A 23,996-nucleotide genomic window follows, 5' to 3' on the forward strand; every position below is an offset into this window, starting at 1 on the left:
TGGTGGCCCACTTTAAGCTGCCTGTGCAAAGGGGAACACTTTATCATAAGGACAGCGAATGGGAGGCAAGCTTATGTCATAACACTGCATGGTGGGATCCCACTGTAGAAGATTTCTACATTGCACAATTGACTTTGCTATGAGCTAAATTCTAACTACAAATAGTTTCTGGTTTATAATTTTTACTTTTTAGGACTGTTTATAGCATTTTTTCAAGCATTTCAAAACATAGCTTCATGTTTAAAACTATATTTATATGTATTTTGAACATAAGATTCCCCTTCTACTATCACTGCTGATTTTCTATGACCTACGTGGTTCCTGTTGAAACTGTAAGTTTTGATGGTTTAAAGGAGAATACTTGAATTGTTTCCATCCGTTACATGCTCACACTCATATTCATTATCATCGATGGAAAGTGATTTTCAAATATGAACATTACAAATATGAATTAACAGATTTAAAAAAAAAAAAAAAGTTTATCAAATGTATAGTAAGATCTTAAAACTATTTAATTCACTCATTCATCTTCTTCCGCTTTTTGAGCCATAGCGGGTTGTGGGGAGCTGGAGCCTATCCCGGCTGGCTTAGGGCATGAGGCGGGGAAAACTCTGGGTTCAATGCCAGTGCATTGAGGAACCACACAAAGACATAAACAAATAAACACACACACTACTATCAATTTCGGACTGGCCAATTAACCTGAAGCACATGTTTTTGGAGATGGGAGAAAGCCGGAGAATCCGGAGAGAATCCATGCAGACACGGAGAGAACATGCAAACTCCACACAGAGCGGGACGCGAACCCAGAACTGCCTTGTTGTGCGGCGACAGCGCCACCCACTGCGCCACAGTGCTACCCCAATGATTTGTCCTTCATTTTATGTCTGTGAAATCTATTTTAAATCTAGATTTCACAAAGTTTCTCTTTACCTGTTTAGTTTGGAGCACCCTGTTTTTTTGTATAGCATCACATTGCTGCTTGTTCCGGAGTACATGTACAAGTTCTGCATCATCAAGAAACAGAATGTTTTTTTAGCTAAGCACTTCCTGAAAAGTGACAATTATTAGAAAACAAAACCAAAACCAAAACCACAAAGCAGGACTGCCATTTGTAGAATCTGCATAAGTTAAATCAGACCATACAAGACAGGAGTTGGATCTTTCAGATGATGCTTTAATAACAAAATTACTGAAAATGTGATAGTACAAAACACAATAGAAAAAAAAAAAAATACAGTCAATTATTTAGCAACTGTGAAAGATTTTCAAGGCTCTTCAACAGGTACGCACTCATAGGCCCTTGTTTGTTCTCTGCATCTGAGGTTTAAAAAGAAAAATCATGATTAAAGGGATATGTAAAACCTGAAAAGCTGTTTCACAATACAACAAGTGCTGATAGGTGTTTGTCATCAAAGTGAATAAATGCATACCCTTCTGAGAATTGGCACGTGCTTCCTTGATTCTCAATCGAATGGAGGGACACTTCAAAGTATTCTTGGCCTGTGAGGGGAAATTAGTAAGACATATTAGAAAGAATTATGTTAATGAATCTCAAACCAGCAAAGCTCTATTTCCAGTTTTTAATCAAGAGACAGAACGGTAGATCATCTTTTATGTATGAAGGGGAATTAATTTGACATATACTACCCCTGAAGTCCAACTCTACTAAGCAATTGACCCGATACTAAAATAAAGTTTGACAATGCAGGTGTGTGTGTGTGTGTGTGTGTGTGTGTGTGTGTGTGTGTGTGTGTGTGTGTGTGTGTGTGTACCCTTTGGTTGTTATGCAGCAATGCCCAAAGTGCAGAAGCTCCCATGCAGCGCGTCTCCATCTCCTTGCTGTCCAGACAGCGAACAAATATTTTCATGGCTTTGTCTGGAACAGAGATAAGCTGATCTTCAGAACCATTAATCAAAATTGGGGGAAAAAAGAAAAACTGAAAAGAATATTTTAGTCTTGAATTACATATAAATAGAACATGTGTACTTTTAGCAATATTACATATAAGGTTGTACTAGCCATCTTTGCTGTCTGAGATCATACTGAAAACAAAGCACACAGGAAATGTTATCTTTCCACAGGAAATAAAAGTATCTGATCCAACAACTACTACCTACAGCTTGTGCAGCATGTGAGCGGATGGAGGTATGTTTCACGTCCCCTTGACTTCCTCTGTTCTTTATCTGGCTTAAAATCTTTCATTTTCATGCACCTGCTGAGTTCTTTCCACCTTCATGAAAGTAAATGCAACTTGCTCTACAAAGTACATTGCTTGGCGTGGATACTTAACTCCAAATCTGAATTTGTCATTAATATTTTTTACTGTGAAAGTGAACACACGTTTCCTGTACTTGTCCAGCAGACACATCACCATTGCATTACATTTCACATTCTTCCCCTGGCCTGCAGTTTATTTATTAGAGTATGCGAGATCCATTGTAAAGAAACCAGATATTGGACTGATGGAATCAAAAAGCAGATTTAACTGCTGGTTTCCTGTGGATCTAGAAAGGCTGCCAAACCTTTAATGTAGTGGAATAACATCACTGTTTGTAGAATTTGGTAGCTTATATTATTAACAATAAGATTCGTACTACTCATATTTGTGAGAACCTTGTTGGTGGATTTATTCCGTTTATTATATATTAGGCCTTTCTTTCTGATTCCGGCTATTTTATATAAGAATCTAGCAAGTGGAAGTGACTATTTTAGCCTCTGTCTACCTGAGTGACTGCAGAACAGCTGAAACAATCAAATAACACAAAGCTCTTTTATATATGACACAGTGGCAGCTAATAATGAAGGCACATGGAACTCTATTGTGTTTGCAAAAAGCAAAACAGCTGCTATATAGCTTCTTTTCTATACTTTGCTGTTTTAGATGTTTCAGCACCAATCCCTTGCTTACCATTAGCAACGACATGTGGCTTATTGGCAGGGCTAAAGCAGAGGTTGTGAAGGGTGAGCAGTGCATGAAGCCAGTGCTGTGCCAGGTCTGCCAGCAGTTCCAGGACTCCAGTCACCCGAAGGAGAGTCTGCTGGCCGTCCTCTGCGAAAGAAAGATTGACCAATAGCCTCAACCACAGACCCAGTAGGCTCCCGCTGCCACAACCTGCAGATGTGTCCTTAGTAATACCCATCTTGGGTATTGGCACTGATGGGAAAGCTTGAAGGAAATTATTCTGAGAAAGACAAAGGATATGGATAAGATATTTCACAAAGTTTTAGAGTGATGTGAGAGATCATTAATAACTGTGATCCACTGTAGAAAATGCCCCAGAGGCATGGTATAAGTGCGTTAAAAGTGAGAAAAGCTTAGTGTTCTGATTTATTTTTACGTTATCTTAATTTATTTAATGTGTAAATTAGTTTTTACAGCCAGGAAAATATTCATGTCTTCACAATGTTGTATACCAGACTTATACCTTCTGCAGGATGCCTCTGCAGTCACGGGACATGGCAAGGTTAGCCAAGAGCGAGAAGGCAAGCTTCTGAATAGGGCTGTTATCTGGGGCGACCCCTGAGGCCAGCTTCATGACAGAATGCATCAGAGAGTTGCAAGGGGACAATTTGGATCCTGGTCCAACACCAGGGCCACTGCCACAGACAGAGCTGCATGCTGACAGAAACAAACAAAAACAAGAATATGATTGGATTCCGTTATTGGTTTTATCAAAACCCAAGTGAACACAAGTTTCAAACATCTTAAAAGAAGAATTTCACCAGTAGACCCTTATTTCTGAAACTGGTGGTACATGACAACTCAAAACAAAAACAAAGAGTTGCAGTATTCCCATTTGTTCAGAATATAGAAAAGCAAACAAACAATCTACTAGATCAGAACCTGTGCAGTAACAGAAACTTGGTTCATAGTTGATCAGGGCTGACTTGTTGCAGTTTAATGTGTTTGGTTTGAAATTTCGTAAAAGGAGAAAGAGAGACAGAGCAGCTCTCATGCGCTCAGACAGGAACACATCACACATAGTAATTAAAAGCACAGCAGATGAAGGTAGAAAGTCAATTTATAGGAACATTTATTTTCCGTGAGTCCTGTGTCATTAATGGCTGCAGCAATAATCAATAGGGGATGCAGAGTCTATAAGCTCTCTCCCCCTGAGGCGGCCACTCAAAAGGTAATGCTGATTGGCATGCTTTGGCATAGTATTCATATTTTAATATATTTGTGAGAGCAGCTAATATGCCATTCCAATGTTTGTATTGGGGAAATATTTTTCTGTGGAAAGATGATTTTACATGAATGCAAATATCAGAAACCAAGTAGGGGCTTCAGTCTACTTAGTTTAAATGTGCAAACAGAACATTGCTATAATTCCTGTGTTGAGCTGTGTGATATTAGAGGCTCAGGAAAATGTCTATCCCTTTTTGTTAGAACTGGTTTCTTCATTCACTTCATCTTACAGATAGAAGACAGAACTTTAAAAATGAGAAACTTGGTCATTACAGTTTTATCAATGTAGTGTTTCAAAACAGCAATGTCTGTTATGTCATACCATCGACGTTTAAACATGAAGTTATTTGTCTTTTAACCCTTTAATGTTTACTCTGCACGGAATCCTTCTCACCAATGATGGGAAAAAAACATCTTGTTTTTCCAGGAAGGAGGGATATTATTTAGCCTTAGGCTTTGACTGCAATTTATTCAACTACAAGGCCATTCAGATTTATAAATATAAATATCTATCTTTCGGCACCATATTTGCACCAGTATAACTGACATGTCTAATTACTACAGCGGTAGATCATATAAAAATTCAGAAATCAATAAGCTGGAGACAGACAGCATTGACAACAGAGATACTGACACTGACTGATGTTCTTTATTGGAGAGCATGACAGCTTGTTAGTTATATTAATCCTGGAATAGTAACATAGAGCAACAGGCATATGCTGATGTTAGCCTCAGGTCATCTCAATACCTGTCAAAGAAACGGTCTAACACAGATTTGACAAGGGAGTTCAGCTGTAAATGGATCTACTTCACTGATTCAAACATGTTCTCAAGGTTGCTAAAAGTCTAGGATTTTTTTTGGCAATGATCTTGGATTGATCATTAAATAGAAGTGTCAAAAACCATGCACTTTTTTTCTTTTCAGACTCTCTGCAGAAGCAAGTTTTAGAGCTGTTACAAAAATATCAGCAGAGATGTGTGTGGCTCAGACACACAACAATCTGACTTGACTGACTTAGCAGTGCGAACAAAGCCTTGAATGAGAGAGGAAGACTGGAGATGAAACATTCAGTAGAAATGTAGTCGTCTCTTGGGACAAAATGGTGCCTGAGGGTGGATGGTGTAATACTAAGCCTGGCTGCATGCAGCCTGAACACAAATCCGCTATTCAGTTAACCTTTAGGGAAACGCTGTGCCTGACTTTACCGATTTCTGGGGCTGCACAGCTTGAGCATATGAGGTGTTAAAAGTAAGTGAGCTTAGATCAGAGCATACACAACCACTGAGGCATAGGTGTCAATCAAACATACGCACATAAAGACACACACGGAAAGAGTTGCACATCAAACTTCCTTTCCTTTAACTATGGAATAAAATTATTTCCATTGCACTGCTTCACCAGCCACACACAAACACACAAGCAACACATCAAATAAAACATAAGCCTGTTTATCAAAATAAAATCTCCCCAATGTTTGCTCTCCATAACTTCTTCTATTCAAACAGCATTTATTATAATTTCCACATGCATGCATGCTTAACATTTGCACTATGGAATACCAGTATTATTGACAACACAGCAAATGTCTCTGCATCCCAACATAACCTCCTTCTGATCTGAAACTAGATACCACAGAGACAGCCACACAGCCACACAGGCTGCTCCCTGGGTCCTGGCACTGTCTGTATTGTGATTAGCAACACGAGCAGGCGCTTATACAGTGAGATACAATGTTATTCAGTAGTAGCTGGAGAGGACAATGGGGTTCTCAGTGTTGGATGTGTGTGACTCAGTCAGATTTCTAACGGCAGACAGAGGCATTGGGTAGGCATGGGCCAGGCACAGTGCCTGGCCAAACACGTAAGACACAGACAGACATGCACACACATTCACAGACCTGTGGTGCAGTTGGCAGTGTAGACGCACAGAAGCTCCAGTGCTGCCTCCATGGCAGGGTCGTCCAACAGAAGCCAAGGCCAAAGAGCATAGAGTGCCAGTGTTAGGCGAGCATCTGTGGCCACCGCCTATACGGGCAAATACAAATGAGTTATACACCAACATAACACATGCACTTGCGTAGCAAAAGGTCTACATATAGGCATGTGCATGCACACACACAGCAGCAACCAACATGAGACCATTCTGTATTTTTCTGAGTGCACAGGACAAACAAAAGAGCAGAGTGTTAATCACAGGGTATTCACTCCCTGGCTATTAATCCAAAGTAGCCACAAGTGACAGAAAGGCCACTATGAAGCCCACACTGTACGCCCCATAATGTTGTTGCACGGTAAGAAGAAGATGAAGCTGAGATGTTAGCAGGCCCATGTCCATTCAGGTGAATATCATTTACATGCAGCCCAAATAGTCTGATGTTCCATCAAAAACCAATTTGCAAGGAAGAATTAAAAACTAGAAACACAGGCTCACTTTGGATTCACTGTTACGGTAAAAAGCACTCCGTAGGATGTCCATAGTAAGCTTGACTTCCTTTAGATAACCTTCTTCCTGATAATACACAGACAAAAAAAAGACCAATGTTTTAAAATGCTCAAACTGATAATTTATTGCATATTCACAGGTCATAACAGCAAATTGGATCAACTGCTGAGGATAACAAAGGATGTTCATAATATTTAACCAAGACTTTAAAAAAAACCCCACCCTGTTCATGCTGTATTCAAATTATTTAAATAAAAAAAATAACCACAAACAGGACATAAACAGAGAGACTGGAAATTTTCAGCCAGTCGAAGCTCACCTTTTTGCGGTGAGAAGCCTTGCCTGTTCGGACTGACTCCAGGTGGAGCTGAGAGTGTGTTTGTTTCATTTGCTCTACACAGCTGTCAATTAGACCAGCTACAAAAAAACAACTAGAGTTCAGAATGGGACATCACAGTACTAGGTTCACATACAATACACATTTCCACCATAACACCCCCCACCCCCTGCCAAAGAAAAAAGACTGCTGTAGCTAATGCTGCAAACTCAGCAAAAACTTCATGGCTCAATATTTCCAGTCAAGAATGACATTTAAAATTTGACATGACATGACTGAAGAAACTTATTACATGTGTCTCATGAGCACCTGGCAGGCAAATGACACATTTTTCAAACGTCTCATTTATTTAAAGCAAAATATAACACCAACATTCAAAACTGGATTGCTTGTGTAGAAGTCAAACATCTTAATCACTTCAACAGTGTCACTAATTGTCTTGTGTTTTTATTGTTTCCATAAAATACATATTATTAAGTTATTGAGGTAGTTGGACGTTACCTTTGGCTGCATGGCTTTGAGCTGTGGGACTGCAGGCCAGCAGTGTCATGAGGGTTCTGGCTGTCTTCTTCTTTAAAGGGTCCTGAATCGTCCTCTTCTCAAAACTCTACCATCAAAGGTCAAAGAGGAAAACTTATTTAAGCACTCTCAGAAGATGGCATGAAAATAGATTCTTGAAACACAAGCACATTGTCTATAAAAACACAATCAAGTAAGTCAATTTTCAGTTTGTTTCTGAGTAGCAAGGCGTAACTGGAGGCCCACCACCTCCACATACCTGCAGTAAGAGCTCACACAGCTCGCTGGCCAAGGGGCTGTTCACAATGTCAGACACAGTGGTTGTATGTTTAGAGTTTGAGGTGTTGACCTCCACCCTCTGACTGTTCATCTCCTCTGTGAAAACTGTACTAAGGAATTGCAGAGCCATCGTTTGAAGAGCAGAGCCCCCAAGCTTCTCATTCATACACATTGTTAAAGTACCTGCATAAACAGAAGATAAAAATGATATCCTTTTGTGAATGAATGACACAACAATACGCACCAAATCACAACAAAGACAAATCAATAGTTGAAATCCCTTGACAACAAGAAATTCATTTTTCCATGACTAAGTGTCTGCACCAGTGGAGGACACTGTAATCACCTGAATGTGCATGCAGACAACCAGTTACCATAAACATATACATAGACGTCAACACAAACACAAAGGTTCAGTATTCATCTTTTACTGGACTCATCAAATTTCCCTGCTGTGCCATTAATCAGACAGGAAGATGAGTAGGAGGAGCAGAGGTAGTTTTAGGACAGGATGTAATTATCTTATCCAAGCATCTGTTCAGGGAAGTTAATACATTCTGTAATTAAAGCTTCAAGCAGCTTTGAATGGTACCTCGCACACATGCAGCTTAAGGGAAACACAACTGAGGTCTCCACACTGTGGGAAAGTAAACTCTTACACACTGCATGAAGGAGTAAATCATCACTTCCTGTGATCAGAATGTGGTGCTAGATATAAGATTATTTATTCATTATGCTGCATTAGAACAGACCAAAAAATTACATTTTTACATAAATCATAAACTTAGTAACATGTGACTTCCTTTCTACTACTAGTAGGATGTTCAGTGATTATGATCAATGGCAATCTGTAAAATCTGCAGGGCTGGAATCCTACAAACATGTAGAATCTCTTTAATATTGTACAATGTCAAGTTACAAAATATTCCTTTTTCAGGGTGACATAAGACACTGCTGTCTAAAACTTACCAAAGAAATATTGTGAAATGTTTGTGGCCCTCAACTGAGTTAGAACTTTTGAAATTCTAGAACGCATGTGTCAAACTCAAGGCGCAGAGGCCAAATGTGGCCAACCACATCATTTTATGTGGCCCACGAGAGCCACATAAAAAGGTCAATAAATAAATAGGTCAACAGTGTGGTTTGAGCAAAACTATATTTCCCGCAATGCAGTAATTAAGCCCATTTTAATATTCACAAAAATGTATTGAACAAAGTTAATGTCCTAACTTGTATTTATTTTTCTTTATTCACTTGGATTGTTTGATCCTTGATTGATGGACATATCTGGGTTTCATAACCTGACGAATAAAAAAGAACTAATGTTACATTAGAGAAACAAACATATTTTTTTCTGTGTAACTCTAATGTTTGTCACTTGATTAAGTAAAAATTCAGAGTTATTTCATATTAAGGATCAGTTACATTTATTTTACATTGCATTGAGTTAGTTACATTTAGTTACATTTATAAGTTATATCTGGCCCTTTGAGGACAGCAGTTATGCTGATGTGACCCTTGCTGAAAATGTGTTTGACACCGTTGTTCTAGAACATGAGGTTCGGATATGAAGATTGCCTTCATTTTACAAAAAAAACACAATATCAACAAGATACTGGATATGTTTTTGTTGTTTTTTTCTGACATATAGACTGCATATTTTTTACATCTTAAGGAAACATGCTGTAAGGGCTACTTTGTTGGAATTTTGAAGAAGGCACTATTGTGTTGTGCCAGGGGGATTAGGAAAATAGTTTGAAAGACATGGAAAATCAAGAGAGAAATGATGGCACAAGTTGATAAAGAGACTTTTAATGCTGGTATACATTTTGCTGCACAATGGAGACCACTGGCAATGCCCAATCCAATTACAGAAAACATTTTACCAGTTCTGACAGGTGTGCCAAATTTCAAGCACTCAAAAATGTGTTTGGCAGAAATACAATAACAGCTAGCTACAAAAAAACTGTTGGTCCCTAGAGAAAGAGCCAGTGAGTCATGCTCAGGCCCTGATGATGGGGCCTAAGCTAATCTTCCTTATTTAGTTAACTTACTCCAATCAGTATTATTATCTTAATCATGATTATAAACCTAATACAATTATAAAAGAAAATATATCATGTAGCCTGATTTTATTATGTATCAGGAGCCTTGCGCTTAAATTACAGAAGGTTATTTAATTAAACACCATAATGTTTCCAGATTGATGCTAATAGATGATTGTAAAACTAATTCTGCAGCTTAAATCAGAATAATTAATTATGTCACTTTTACTCACTTTAACACATGCACGCGCATGCAGACACACACATCTACAAACAAACAGAGCAGTGTATCTGTGTACCTGCAAACGCTCGCCAGCGTCTCCCCAGAGAAGCAGAGACAGACGGGTATGCTGCAGAGCTGTCCCTCCTCACCAAAGTAGCCAGGAGCATAAACACGTCGGCCCAGCACACACACACTGCGTCCCAGGTACCTGCATCTGAAGAGGGAAACAGTGAGTCACAGATTTCATGACACGTGACAGCAACAAAGTCACATACAAATCACAGGGGTGTGCAGCAGGCCGAGCTGGCGAAATGGATGAATAGGACTTGTATTTGGATCCCATTGATGGTTTTTTAGAACACATGTATAATTGTGACATAAGTCACAGCATGAATGGAAAATGGAAAACACGTCTTGAGGTTTTTGAGTAACAAATGTATTCATGTTTACTCACATTCATTATTTTTTTCATTAGCAAAAATATGTCTTCTATTGAATTAAATGTGAGGTTCTGATCTAAACCTTTGGTATCCATCGTGACTACTGCAACCAGGGTTGTCAAGAGCTGCTTCAGGAAGTCCATCTGTCCAATCAGCTCTTGCCTCACCATGACACATGACTGGAGCAGTTTAGAGAAGTCAGACAGGAAACGAAGGAGGCTGACAAACTACAAATAACAAGGAACGACACGTTATGTTAATGTACACAGACACGACAACAGTTTTCAAGTAAGGGTCTAACAAATGATGGAAATGGATGAAAGTTAAGAAGTCATGCTTTTTTAAAAGCAACATTTTTAAGCAGTTTTGAGCTAAAATTTTCTGAATATTCCACCCACACTAGAAAGATGCCCTCAGACAACCTTGTGCTACACTGAAGCTGGAACTGTATTGTAACAATAGACATCTGTTGTTGGCAAGATATAATAACAACAAAGTTGAAAAACTGTTCAGAACTGTCGATCATAGCATTCTTCACCTGTCCCTTGATGTCTTCTCTCTCTCCTGGTAGGATGTTTGGTGTCTTCAGCTCAGTCAGACATTTCTCAATGGGACCAATACGAACCAGACTGAGGAAGAAAAGAAAGATGACAGACTAATTAACCTTTATTTAACCAGGTGAGTCAGTTGAGAACTAGTTTTCATTTACAATGACAGCCTAGTAAAGAGGCATACAGAAATTGTCTTCTGAAACTAACTAGATTGCAGAGGTCAGGGATATGATTAACATGAATTCTCTATTAATTAAAATATGTCTAAATGTATGGTCATCTTTAATTTTCGGAACTGATGACAGTGTGAGACCACTTTGAAACTGGAAAATAATACAAAAAAAAATCACTTTTTTTATTTTCAATCGCATTAAGTTAATTGAATTAATATAATAGCAAATACAAAACAAGCCTCCCTCTTATTTTTGGTATTATTTATTATAATAGATGTAGCATGACCTCTTACCCAGCCAGGACATTGAGGAGATGGTTGTGTTGGAGGGCAGTGAGGGTGAACTCTGGCAGGATGGCCAGCAGGTTGGTAAGCAGGCCGCAGTGGGCTGCCATGAGGTCAGGAGTTACCATAACAACTGATTCCACTGTTAACGGCTCGCCCTGTCTGGAGTCTTGGGAAGTGACCGACTCACTAGTGTCTGTGTCACTCTGGCCTGTGAGACACATCAATAGACAGCTAATAGAGACACATCGCCAATGGTTCACGCACAGTGTGAATCACGTTTGTCTGGGACTAGAGATGCTGTGACCACATAAACTACTTGAATTAGTGCCTTGTGTTTGTATGCCTCCACAGTCCACACACAAGTCAGGGGGTTTATTCACAAAAATGGGATGGATGGACAACCCCAAATCCTAGTGCCTTCGGCCACAGCTATTGCCATTGCAAAAGCATGAACTCAACAAAGTAAGCTAAAATACAACAATGTTGTATTTCTAAATGGTTATTAGACAAACACAGTAAGTATCTCTGGAGTACCTTGAGCCATCAATCTACTGGCAGGAGTATCTTCTGTGGCGCTCAGTGGTGAGGGATCCTTCGGGGTGTGTAATCCTGAACCTCTTATCTGTAATGGACAACATGAAGATCTGATAATTTACTGGACTTAATACAGAAGTTAATTTTCAGCATTTAAGTGTTCACACATATCTAAGGGTGAGGAAGGTTTGCTAACCACAGTGCTGGACGTGGACAGGGAGCTAGAGGGTCTGCTGGAAACGACAGTGGGTGCCGATTGGACGCTTCTCCAGAACTGCAGGGAACTCTCGGAATCTAATCCAGCAGATATATGTAATGACACATTTTTGTACATTGGAAAAATAAAACTAAAATGTGACCACTTTAAATCTACACGGTCAAGTGAGGACAAGACCTACTCAGTGAATCATTCTCCAGAGAACTTGGTCGACTAGTAGTGTCATCAGGAGGTTGCAGGTGGAATGTGTACCTGCCTTGGTAACAAATGGAGCCTGAAAAAGCTATATGCTGAAAGTACTCGCAGTGGTAAAGCAGTGCCTGGAGTGCAGGAAGTCCGACCAAAGAAATACCAGACACCTCATCATGGACACATGGATGCTGGAAGAGCAGAGGATTAATGACAGAAAACATTCAGTGCACATACTGTATGACTGAATATTTACTGAACTAAACAATGAAGGATTGGAGTTTAAAGTCCTACTGTGTTTAAAAGTGTCTGAACATTACAAGATGTTCTTATACATCCAATATTAAACTGAATTCTATGTTTTATTTCAAACTTTTAAGTTCAAACTTTCAGCTCTACATAGTGATATTATAGTTGAGCTTTCTGTTGCCATCGCATTGTTTTATTAAAAAAGCTTTCCGATTTTATTTTTTTAATTTTGATCCTTGTTCATTTGTTCTGATAGAGCACATTTTGTGAACAACAACCCTTGCTTTCAAATAACATTTATTATTTTTCACCTCTGACAGACATCACCCTTTGTGAGTCATAACATGCCAAATTAAGATTCTTTTGGTGTTTAGACAGAGATTTCAACATAATTACTTTGGACTCCAATAAACCCTGCAGGGCTCAGAAAATGGGTAGCATTAGGATAGAATTAGGACTGGGAGGGGAAAAAAGAGGATGAGATAGAAACCAAGAGAATGTGAATAGAGAAAATAGCCCATGGTCTATAAAACCATTTTAACTGGCTGGCAGAGCTGCTGACCTGCCAGTGGGAGTCCTTGGCTTCCTCTGCATTGGCAGGCATGGGCATCACCATCAAGTTCTGCAGGATAAATGCAGCCTGGATGCAAAACCAAAAAAGACATTTACACTGGGTCAAATTAGACTGCATCAGCAACAGTGCCATCTGCCTGAATTGGGTTGGTAATGCAGAAGTCCAGTCATATTTTTGACCACACAAACAAGACATTTTCATCACAAAAATAGTTATTTAGTTTCCATAGAGTAAAACAAATGTTCCAACATGTCTGGGTAGTAACACAGCTTTACAGTTTGAATATCACACCTCTCTGCGGACCATGCTGCTCTCCTGCTGATCCAGGAGGATGTTGAGCACTGTTCCCCACAGACCTCCGCTGATGTTCTGGCAGCTGGCACAGAGAGCCTGGCAACCACTGGGCACTGAAGACAGAGCTGCACCTAAACCCAAACTGGCAATCCTCACCTGTTATGAGAGGAAACACAGTTTTATGTCTATGTCTGAGGAGAGGAATAACTATGTAAAGAACAATTTTAGAATAGAGGGTTATAAAGGAATATGGGTTGCTGGGTAGCACGTATCTGTTAATGTCAAAGACAGACTCTACCTTGTCGAGGGAGCCTCTTAGTCTGACTTGTGGAAATTTTCTTGGAGACAGACAGAATATGACGTGACTAACTGTCATGTGCTTCTTTTTATCTATGAGTTCCTGTACAACTCCTTCAGGCTTTACTTTGTCCCAAAATTCAAGCATCTAGACATGAAATTTTTATGACAGAGGGACTCTATGAAGTGCAAGATGAAGAATGAAAAGTGAATAGCCAAATATTGGTGTGAAAAGTGTCATACGTTATCTGGATTACATATGCTGAAATGCATGTTTAAATGATCAATTCAGAGAGGCGAGTGTCTTACTTCTTGATCTCTGTCAACCCACAGTGGGATGAGCCAGGCCAAAGCAAGTTGAGATGCACTGGCCTCCTCAGTAGCCACTTCATTCCCCAAAGACCACTGAGATATGAAGTCCTGGTGCAGACAACATACAAAGAAAACTATTTTTCGGTTGCATTCTAAAATATTTTACCGCTGTGCAGCATAGCCAGTGTCCTCAGAGCATTATAAACAGTGGTGAGCCTTGCCTTGTCCTTGTTCTTGACCAACATCTCGTGAGAGAGGTGTAGCAAAGATATGACAGCATTCTTGGTCACACCTTTCCCCATGAAAGACAGAGAGTTACCTCCCCATTCAACATAGAAGGAGGAGATCACCTGTGTATGAGACAAAATCTATACTGAGTAAATGAAAATAAAAAGCACAATCATTTCCAACAGGTAATAGTGGGACAAAAGAAGCCACCAGAAAGAAAAGTAACATTAACCTTCAGTCTACAGCTAATCTTAATTCATGATAGTGAAAGCTGAATTTTAACAAATCAAATGAACAAGGATAGTCATAGTTTAAATACAATAGTCTATCCCACAGGGTTCCTCATCTGAATCACAAATATAAGTCTCGACACCTCTGTGCTGGGGTCTGCTGCATAAGCTCTTACACACTGTGTTATGCTATTTTTTATGGACCGTTGAACAACAGAACAGATGGAATACTCACACTTGATTAATCTCATCAACATCTTCACTGTGTGGCATATTTAATCAATGAGATTTCTACCTCTTGCAGTTCATGTCCTGTAACCATATTCTGATTCATTTTAATTATTTCCTAAGAAAGTTGTGTGTTTTACTTTCTATTACTGCAGGCAGTGTCATACTGATGAGACTTGCAAAAGGGTTGTGCGTGATCATAAAGCATGGAAGCAAATGGGCACACACACACACACACACACACACACACACACACACACACACCTCTAGTAGCCCACTGAGGTACTTGGAGCAGAGCAGATTGGGTTCCAGGTTCAAGCAGTGGGAGCTCCATCCAGGGTGGGCAGTTACGCTGACCATGCCCTGAAGTGTCCTCTCCAGGCTGGGAAGGCCATAGAAACGTGGAGCATCAGACACCCGCAGGCTCTGAAGCAAAGAGACTGCCAGCTGGCTCTTGAAGGGGCCTGCTAATGCCAGACATAGCCTGGACAGACAGGAAAGGACAGAGTGAGGAAGAGTGACAAATATGCAGACAGGAGGGAAGGCAGATTATAGAAAAGAATAACTAAAAAAGAACTGACAATGCCTCTTGGATGAGAGGCGGAACGTTTTCAAGAAACTTTCTTAAAGTTCAGCGGATTGATTTGAACAGCTTTGGATTTATATTTTACCATTACATGAGAGCGCACTCACCTTTGTCATAAACTAAAAGAGTGACACTTGAGAGCTCATACATTTAATTTTTCATTAAGAATTCATTACAAACAATAGGGGACTTGGAGAGCTAACACATCCACCTTAAGCTAATGGATCAGACTAATCAGAATCAAAGGTGGAGTAGGGAAGGTCACGGTGACGCCACTGTAGGATTCATTTAAAAAGCTATTCTGGGTCCATACCATCTTCTGGACAGTACTCAAAATATAATACCCCTTTTTCTTCTCCAATACCAACTCGTGCACACAATTTTGCACAAAATTCCATTCACAAAACCATTCCGAAATTTTTCAGCAGCACCAATCACACCAATCATGGACTTAAACATTGTGACATATCAAAAGAAGAAATCCAGTCCTGCCAATTATAAACAAATCACAAAAGAAATCTGGGATTTAAAAAAATAAATAATTAATTTTTTTTTTAAAAAAGACAAGAAAATAAAGGACTGTCTGATGCATGTATTGTAAGAATGAAATCCTCCAACCTGTCAGTGTTGGTTGTCAGTCTGAGGAGTAACACATTGAAGAAAATTGTGAGTTCTCTTTGAAGTCTCTGGTTGATGTGGTTCTTCAGTTCTTCTGGTTCTGCTAAACTCTGAGGTGGGGTCTGGTTTTCCACACCAAGAAGCAAGTTCAATAGGGACTCAGTCTACAATGGGATGGAGATGATTTTTTTTAAATTTCTCTTTTTATATAATTGCTTTGGATTTGTCACATTCTGAGGTGAAAACACTTTCAACTTTTCTCTTTATTTTTCTTTCCTTTAAAATTTCCTTTCAAACATTATATACTGCATATCTTCCATTCTTTGACTTTTGTTCCTGGTTAAATGCATACAAAGCAAATAATACATTGTCTTTCTTAGAGGCATGATTAAACTTACTGAATTTATATAGCATTATTATTCATTTACAGAGTTGGTCACTGCTCACTTTGAACTGATACCGGTACCTGGAATTTTGCACTCCTATATATAATTATATATAATAATACTTAAAATAAAATATAAAATTATATAATATATAATTTAAAAAAATATTTTAGTTCCTCTGTAATAATGAAAAAGTCACTGTCTTTCGAAGAAAAAATATATATAAAATATTCAATAACACCAGCAGGTTCCTGCTTAAAACCAGGAGGCTGTATTATGACTCAGGAAAAACTTTAGAAAATGTGTTTACTTTGCACACTTTACCCAACCTAGATAACTGGACTCAAATTTCAGACACTGATGGAATATCTATAGGGCATTGATTTAAGCAAAAATATCACTGTCAAAATCATTATTAACTGCAATCAGAGGGTAGTAATATGCCACTGAAACATCTAGTCTGCTTTCCTTGAATAAAAAACTACCACATTTGCTCAAATGTAATCTTGTTTTCATTAGTATAGTATCTGCATATTTTTCAGATATTTCCTTGCATGCAATATGCAATTCTCATGCTATTCATATTCAGGATATGGACATATAAAACATTGTTATTGTACTGGATATTTCAGTGAGGAATTTTAGAATGATTCAATGTGGCTGCACATTGAGGTATTTTAACTAGGACTGGTTCACTAATTAGGTGACTTCAATCAAAATATTACCAAACAAGCTTAATCTTCTTCCACAACTCATCCATTTAGCTAATAAATTACTTTATGATGTTTGTCCCACTGTTTTATGAACAATAAAACATGAAGCCACGCTGACTTCAGATTTGCTTGCTGTACCAGCAGCATTGGATCTTCAGGTTTTCAAGCACAGAAAACTCTTCAGCTTTTATATGTATTTGCTCAAGATAGCTGTGTTGCCCTGTCAAGCTTTGCTTGTTTCATTACAGCAAGCGCTGTTTGCTCTGGGTTTTGACAAGTGTGTCTGTCCTGGGTACAAAAATGTCACAAATTGATTCTTTACTTCTCCATAGGAACAACATTATTCAGTCGGTACCCTTAAGAGCACAACCCTATGTAGTAATTCAACTAAATTACTACATAATTTAGTTATATGATGTAGTAATTCAACTAAATCTCTCTGCCAACATTTCTACATTCATACAATTTGACCCATCATAAAAGTTGATGGGTGTATTTTAACAACCACATCTTTATTGACCTCAGTCATGTTTTCCTGCAAAACTCCCGATCCAGCATGTAGAATTCCTTACTGATCAGTGCTTTCGCAGCAGATACCTCATTCAAGTGTAGAGAGCGACAGATGTTCCTGAAACAGCGCAGTAATTACAAAAAAGTCAAGAGCAAAGCAGAGCTTTCCACCCCTACAGGGCATTCAATCTGAGCCTACTTCAGCTGCCAGGGGAGGGCTTATTGTTAACAAACATTAATGAGAAAACCAAGGTGAGACTAATTAAATCCTAAAAGCAACTCTCTTCACTAAAACAGTGTGGATATATTGCTCTGGCAAAAATATGACAACATTTGTGTTGGGAAATGAATATTCCTGACTGCAGTCTGAAGTGGTGTTGTTTCCGTCGTGACAGTTATATGTTTGGGTTGTCTAACGGTGTGTGATTTATTTATGCTTTCATTATAGGCAAATAATCTGTGCTTGGGAGGAGAGAGTCTAACCAGATTGTAAACTGACACTCATATTTTAAAAGCACACATGCACACAACAAAGGCAAGCTAAAGTACTGTAGTATAGCAGCTCATGCATGACACCACAAACACGCTGCAATTTAACCTCATTTATTCTCAAAAACTACCCCTTTTCTTGTCTGCTTATCCAGAAAATGTTAATGACTTGTACCTGGTTTAGCAGCAAGTCTAGTATCCATCGCAGGTCTCCATCCTCTGATTCACATGTAGAATCAGTGTGCATTTGCTTAAAGTAGGAATTCACAAATGCAACAATGCCCACAAGCAACCTTTCATCCTCCACAGAGGCTGGACGCACCTGTAGAAACCTGCAGGAAGGAGGTGGAAGAGACTGATCAAGAGTAAGAGAAGGTTGTTGAAACACTCACAGGCAGTTTGATACTGAAAAATACTCTGGTTTGGTACACTACTCTGTACAATTAATACTATATAAACCACATCCCACTGGTGCAATCAAGGAGAGACTCACATTAAATAATCAATAGGTGCACAAATTTCAGGACCAGACTGAGCATCAGAGTGAGAGCGAAAAGTACAGAGAAAAGAGACGGTCACTCATGCAAGTGTGGCTGCACTTTTCCAAAACTCTGTGCAAGCAGCTTTTTCCAATATCCATTTCAAAATGCAAGAAAGGCCACAGGAGCAACAAACCTAATGCTAATGGAAAGCTGAACCCTCAAGGTACAATGAAAAGGAGCAACAGGTTAACAACTTCATTAATTTTGTGATGTTCTTAATTACCTGATTGGGTGAGATATTATTGGACACAACTATTCTAGATGACATGAGCTGAACTTAGTTTTTTCTAGCATCAGACTGCACTGAGCCTTAACAGACAGCCAACTATTGACATTATATTCAGTGACCTACGATATTCCTCACCAACATACTGTATATAGCATGTTAAAACAGTAACAGTTATAAAAAACAAAGTGAATATATCGTCCTATCCATAAAACAAATATCTAAAGGTCCCATGTTATACTCTTTAATTAATTTCACATAGCTGCTAGACACTGCGGCAATCGTCACAGACAAAGAGAGATCACTAGCTAACAAGATGGTGTAAATGGGACACAGTCTGCTTCAGTGAAACATGGTTACGATCCCAGATAACTATGTTTCCATTGAGAGCTTCCCGTTCATGCCGACATGGAAGGTACCGGGAGTGAAGGTTGCGTCTTGTTCTCATGAACTACACTGAACTGTTAGCTATTGGTATCAGCCCCTATATTACCTCCAACCGCTAACTCTACGTCACAGTGAAGAGGATGACGGATAGAAGCTAGGAAACAAAAAGTTGTACATAACTGTGTACACATTTTTATTCTCTTATCTATTCTCTATTTACTATAATTTTTTCAACACTTAAATCTTAAAATGACCTTATTCTGACATTCTCTATGGTACAACTATAGAAAAAAGCAATTTTCCTCTTGGCGATCAATAAAGTATGTATCAATGCAGCACCACATCCAACTAGTTTCCCGTTCTGCAACAACCCACACCATTCAGCACCGCTCCATACCCGCATCTCCAACACTCATTGTCCTCATCTCAGCTTCACCATACTAATATGCAACTGTAAATAAGATAAAAATGTGCGTGTGTGAGTGTGTTTTAACCTAGATGACAAACAAACATGGACGGAAGTGGAGCTAACTAGTTAGCCAAATGCAGCTGACTGTACCCAGGCTCATAAGCAACTGTACATCATATAAAAACTTGGCACCATAGGAATGACCACGGCTAAGCTGGGGAAAGAGGGGTGTTCTCCTGCAGAAGGGGTGGGCTATGTCTAGCACTCCTGTCATTCACTCCCGTGGTGACATAACGACAGATGTCATTTCAATCGGGACATCTTTAGACTCCTGGAAGTTTTTCTAGACATTACAGTTGATATAGGACCCATCTGTTTTCCAGATTCCAGGAGTTGTTAGGGTTAGGTAGGTCCACTATGTACGCATTATTTAGGGACCTCAAAAAACGTGTTCTTTAATATTAGGATCCCTTCAATTGAATAATTTTTTGTTAGGCAGTAATGACATTCAATCCTATTAATTCATGTTAGACATTCAAAATAACATAAAAAGACAAAGCCATTCTGTTCTCACTAAGCAAGGAAAAAATTATTGTACAACAAATAATGTCTTGATCTTGGCAGTAGCAGTGAAAATAATAGCATACTGCAGAGAGAAATCATGATACTCAACTTGATTTTGGTTCATTCAGAACCTTTAACAAGACATATTTACCGACTCAGTTAGAAGCATGTGAAGCTACTGTATATAATTGTGTAACTGAATTTGCATGTCCCTTACCTCGTCACTGCTGCCTGCCAACTGATGGAGTGAAGGATGACTTTGCAGCCGTAGGTGGGGATGTGAGGGAAAGCCAGTCTTTCAATCAATAAATAGAGGCTGAGCCTGGACAGGCCAGAGGTCACAGAATGGTGTCCTGCTGCCATAGCAATAGCCTGGATGCAGTCTTGCAATGCGAAAGGAAGGTGCACTGTTTGCAGCAACACAACCTGTGCTTCTGACAGTTTCAGGTCAGGATGAAACCTGAGGAAAAAATGCATATGTTTACAATAAAATGAAACATGACTACTGGTGAGATGAAAAGCATGTTGTATATGTAGCATCTTATGCATTTATAGTAGTAATAAATATATATGATCACAAGTCTGGATGGCTGAGATATTCATGCATAGAGATATCTTCTGAGAATCATTCGCAAATGAAAAATCAGACACAGACATCATAAAAGAATAGCAGGGCCAAAGAAACCTGTCAGAATGACATCATAACAATATAAAATGGAAACTTTTAGTAAGACACAAGAAAATCTGATAAGATTCTGATAAGTCTGACGAGTCAATTTTCATTGACTCATCTATCTAAACTAGCATTCTTCGGAAAATCCCAGTACTGTGTGAAATGCTGGTGAATTGATCAACCTTTGGTACACTCTTAATGTCTTTCCTGTAATCAAGCTGTTTTAAAACTGTGAGAGAGACATTATCATCTGTTTGAATTAAGTCAAATTAAAAAGAAATGAAGACAAATGAAACACAAGATGCTTAGACCCTGAAATTAGTTTTTCACTGAAATTCTAAACCAGAAAAAACCTTTAAAAAGGCGATGTGCAGCATTTGTAAAACAAGCTAAATATTATCAGGTACAGGTCCTTCTCAAAAAATTTGCATATTGTGATAAAGTTCATTATTTTCTGTAATGTACTGATAAACATTAGACTTTCATATATTTTAGATTCATTACACACAACTGAAGTAGTTCAAGCCTTTTATAGTCTTAATATTGATTTCGGCAAAAAAATAAAGAAAGACCAAAAATACCTATCTCAAAAAATTAGCGTATCATGAAAAGGTACTCTAAACAAGTTATTAACCTAGTCATCTGAATCAACGGATTAACTCTAAACAGCTGCAAAAGATTCCTGAGGCTTGTAAAAACTCCCAGCCTGGTTCATTACTCAAAACCGCAATCATGGGTAAGACTGCCGACCTTATTCTTATGTCCAGAAGGCCATCATTGACACCCTCAAGCACGAGGGTAAGACACAGAAAGAAATTTCTGAGCAAATAGTCTGTTCCCAGAGTGCTGTATCGAGGCAACTCAGTGGTAAGTCTGTGGGAAGGAAAAAGTGTGGCACAAAATGCTGCACAACCAGAAGAGGTGACCAGACCTTGAGAAAGATTGTGGAGAAGGGCCAATTCCAGACCTTGCGGGACCTGCGGAAGCAATGGACTGAGTCTGGAGTAGAAACATCCACAGTCACCGTGCACAGGCGTGTGCAGGAAATGGGCTACAGGTGCCACATTCTCCAGGTCAAGCTAATTTTGAACAGGAAACATCTGCAGAAGCGCCTGACCTGGGCTACAGAGAAGCAGCACTGGACTGTTGCTCAGTGGTCCAAAGTACTTTTTCGGATGAAAGCAAATTTTGGATGTCATTCGGCAATCAAGGTGCCAGAGTCTGTAGGAAGACTGGGGAGAAGGAAATGCCAAAGTGCCATGTCAGCTGCTGGTGTTGGTCCAGTGTGTTTTATCACGGGCAGGGTCAATGCAGCTAGCTATCAGGAAATTTTCGAGCACTTCATGCTTCCATCTGCTGAAAAGCTTTATGGAGATGAAGATTTCATTTTTCAGCACGACCTGGCACCTGCTCACAGTGCCAAAACCACCGGTAAATAGTTTGCTGACCATGGTATTACTGTGCTCAATTGGCTTGCCAAGTCTCCTGACCTGAACCCCATCGGGAATCTGTGGGATATTGTGAAGAGGAAGTTGAGAGACACCAGACCCAACACTGTGGATGAGCTTAAGGCCGCTATCGAAGCATCCTGGGCCTCCATAACCCAGCAGTGCCACGGGCTGATTGCCTCCATGCCACACCTTATTGAAGCAGTCATTTCTGCAAAAGGATTCCCGACCAAGTATTGAGTGTATAATTGAACATAATTATAAGAAGGTTGACTTTTTTTTGTATCAAAAAGACTTTTTTATTTGGTCGGATGAAATATGCTAATTTTTTGAGATAGGGATTTTTGGTTTTTCTTTATTTTTTTGCCGAAATCATGAATATTAAAACAATAAAAGTCTTGAACTACTTCAGTTGTGTGTAATGAATCTAAAATATATGAAAGTCTAATGTTTATCAGTACATTACAGAAAATAATGAATTTTATCACATGCAAATTTTTTAAGAAGGACCTGTATAATTTACTGAATGAGAGGGTCATGACAGGCCACAGAATGTGATGTGATGTGGATTGACAACAATAAAGGTTTTATAGATTATTGGTTGAGAAACTGTAATTTGCGTCTGAGAGGTCAAATTGGCAACATGAAGCTATTCTTGTGGCCTATCTTCCAAATGTGCAGCTTTTTTGCAAAATAAAAAAAAATAAAAAATATAGTATAGATTCCTGCAGCTAGAAAAGATCTTTTTCTGTATTACTGGATAAAAATCCCATCTTAGATTCTTATTCATCTAAATATAAGAACGAAACTTCTGTAATTTAATCCCAATCAGTTTTAAAATCTCATCACTTTAAACTAAACAAAATAAATTGCACAACTATCAATAAAAAATTATGCAAACAATTACTGCAATGCTTACTCTATTTCCTCTTGCATTGAAGACCAACTTACTTTCTAATTAAAGAAACCTTGGTCCCAAATAATTTTCTATTCAATTCTTTACACAGACACAATTTTAAATAGACTCAAGCAATAACACATGAAAATGACAAAAAAAGCACTACTTGCATAACAATAAGAAACATTGAGGTTCATACTCAGCAGCTTTTGCGGAGTTTGCAGATGACTCAAAGAGATTGTCCATCCCAGAATGCCATGCAGTGTTCCAGGCGACCTGCAGGGCTTGGCGGGCTGGTGCCAGAGTCATGAGTTCCGAGGAAGAGGGCAAGACACTATAGTATGGGCTGACAGCATGATGAGTCACTGCCTGGAATGGGATGTTGTACCTGAAGGGAAAATTAGGGAATATTTCTTGAGCAGTGTTCCATCCATCCATCCATCTTCCACTGCTTATCTGGAATCGGGTCGCGGGGGCAGCAGCTTCAACAGGAGGCCCCAAACTTCCCTTTCCCCAGCCACATCCACCAGCTCTGACTGGGGGATCCCAAGGCGTTCCCAGGCCAGTGTTGAGATATAATCCCTCCACCCGGTCCTGGGTCTGCCCCGAGGTGTCCTCCCAGCTGGACATGCCAGAAACACCTCCCTAGGGAGGCGCCCCGGAGGCATCCACACCAGATGTCCAAACCACCTCACCTGACTCCTC

General features: G+C 39.2%; 1 protein-coding gene across 4 annotated transcripts in view; it reads right to left on the reverse strand.

Annotated features, from left to right (window-relative positions):
• Positions 1 to 1,156: 1,156 nt before the first annotated feature.
• rttn (rotatin) overlaps positions 1,157 to 23,996 on the reverse strand; it is a 36,835-nt gene continuing 13,995 nt past the window's right edge. For 2 of the 4 annotated variants that reach the window (XM_068304320.1, XM_068304322.1), the window contains 26 exons: positions 23,491 to 23,679; positions 20,490 to 20,732; positions 18,320 to 18,476; positions 16,047 to 16,210; positions 15,107 to 15,326; positions 14,378 to 14,506; positions 14,154 to 14,264; positions 13,545 to 13,703; positions 13,242 to 13,319; positions 12,423 to 12,621; positions 12,221 to 12,318; positions 12,025 to 12,112; positions 11,497 to 11,698; positions 11,018 to 11,108; positions 10,562 to 10,706; positions 10,116 to 10,253; positions 7,752 to 7,954; positions 7,475 to 7,580; positions 6,956 to 7,053; positions 6,625 to 6,702; positions 6,092 to 6,218; positions 3,430 to 3,623; positions 2,913 to 3,186; positions 1,776 to 1,900; positions 1,434 to 1,503; positions 1,157 to 1,320 (listed from right to left, as the gene is read on the reverse strand). In XM_068304320.1, the coding sequence (XP_068160421.1) occupies positions 1,241 to 1,320; positions 1,434 to 1,503; positions 1,776 to 1,900; positions 2,913 to 3,186; positions 3,430 to 3,623; positions 6,092 to 6,218; positions 6,625 to 6,702; positions 6,956 to 7,053; positions 7,475 to 7,580; positions 7,752 to 7,954; positions 10,116 to 10,253; positions 10,562 to 10,706; positions 11,018 to 11,108; positions 11,497 to 11,698; positions 12,025 to 12,112; positions 12,221 to 12,318; positions 12,423 to 12,621; positions 13,242 to 13,319; positions 13,545 to 13,703; positions 14,154 to 14,264; positions 14,378 to 14,506; positions 15,107 to 15,326; positions 16,047 to 16,210; positions 18,320 to 18,476; positions 20,490 to 20,732; positions 23,491 to 23,679 (3,766 nt within the window). In that variant the 3' untranslated portion in view covers positions 1,157 to 1,240. Of the gene's footprint in view, positions 1,321 to 1,433; positions 1,504 to 1,775; positions 1,901 to 2,912; positions 3,187 to 3,429; positions 3,624 to 6,091; positions 6,219 to 6,624; positions 6,703 to 6,955; positions 7,054 to 7,474; positions 7,581 to 7,751; positions 7,955 to 10,115; positions 10,254 to 10,561; positions 10,707 to 11,017; positions 11,109 to 11,496; positions 11,699 to 12,024; positions 12,113 to 12,220; positions 12,319 to 12,422; positions 12,622 to 13,241; positions 13,320 to 13,544; positions 13,704 to 14,153; positions 14,265 to 14,377; positions 14,507 to 15,106; positions 15,327 to 16,046; positions 16,211 to 18,319; positions 18,477 to 20,489; positions 20,733 to 23,490; positions 23,680 to 23,996 lie in introns of those variants that run through there. The other 2 variants (XM_068304321.1, XR_011033963.1) reach the window with 2 other exon arrangements.

The sequence above is a fragment of the Antennarius striatus genome, chromosome 20, assembly GCF_040054535.1.
Source record: "Antennarius striatus isolate MH-2024 chromosome 20, ASM4005453v1, whole genome shotgun sequence".
Lineage (NCBI taxonomy): Eukaryota > Metazoa > Chordata > Actinopteri > Lophiiformes > Antennariidae > Antennarius > Antennarius striatus.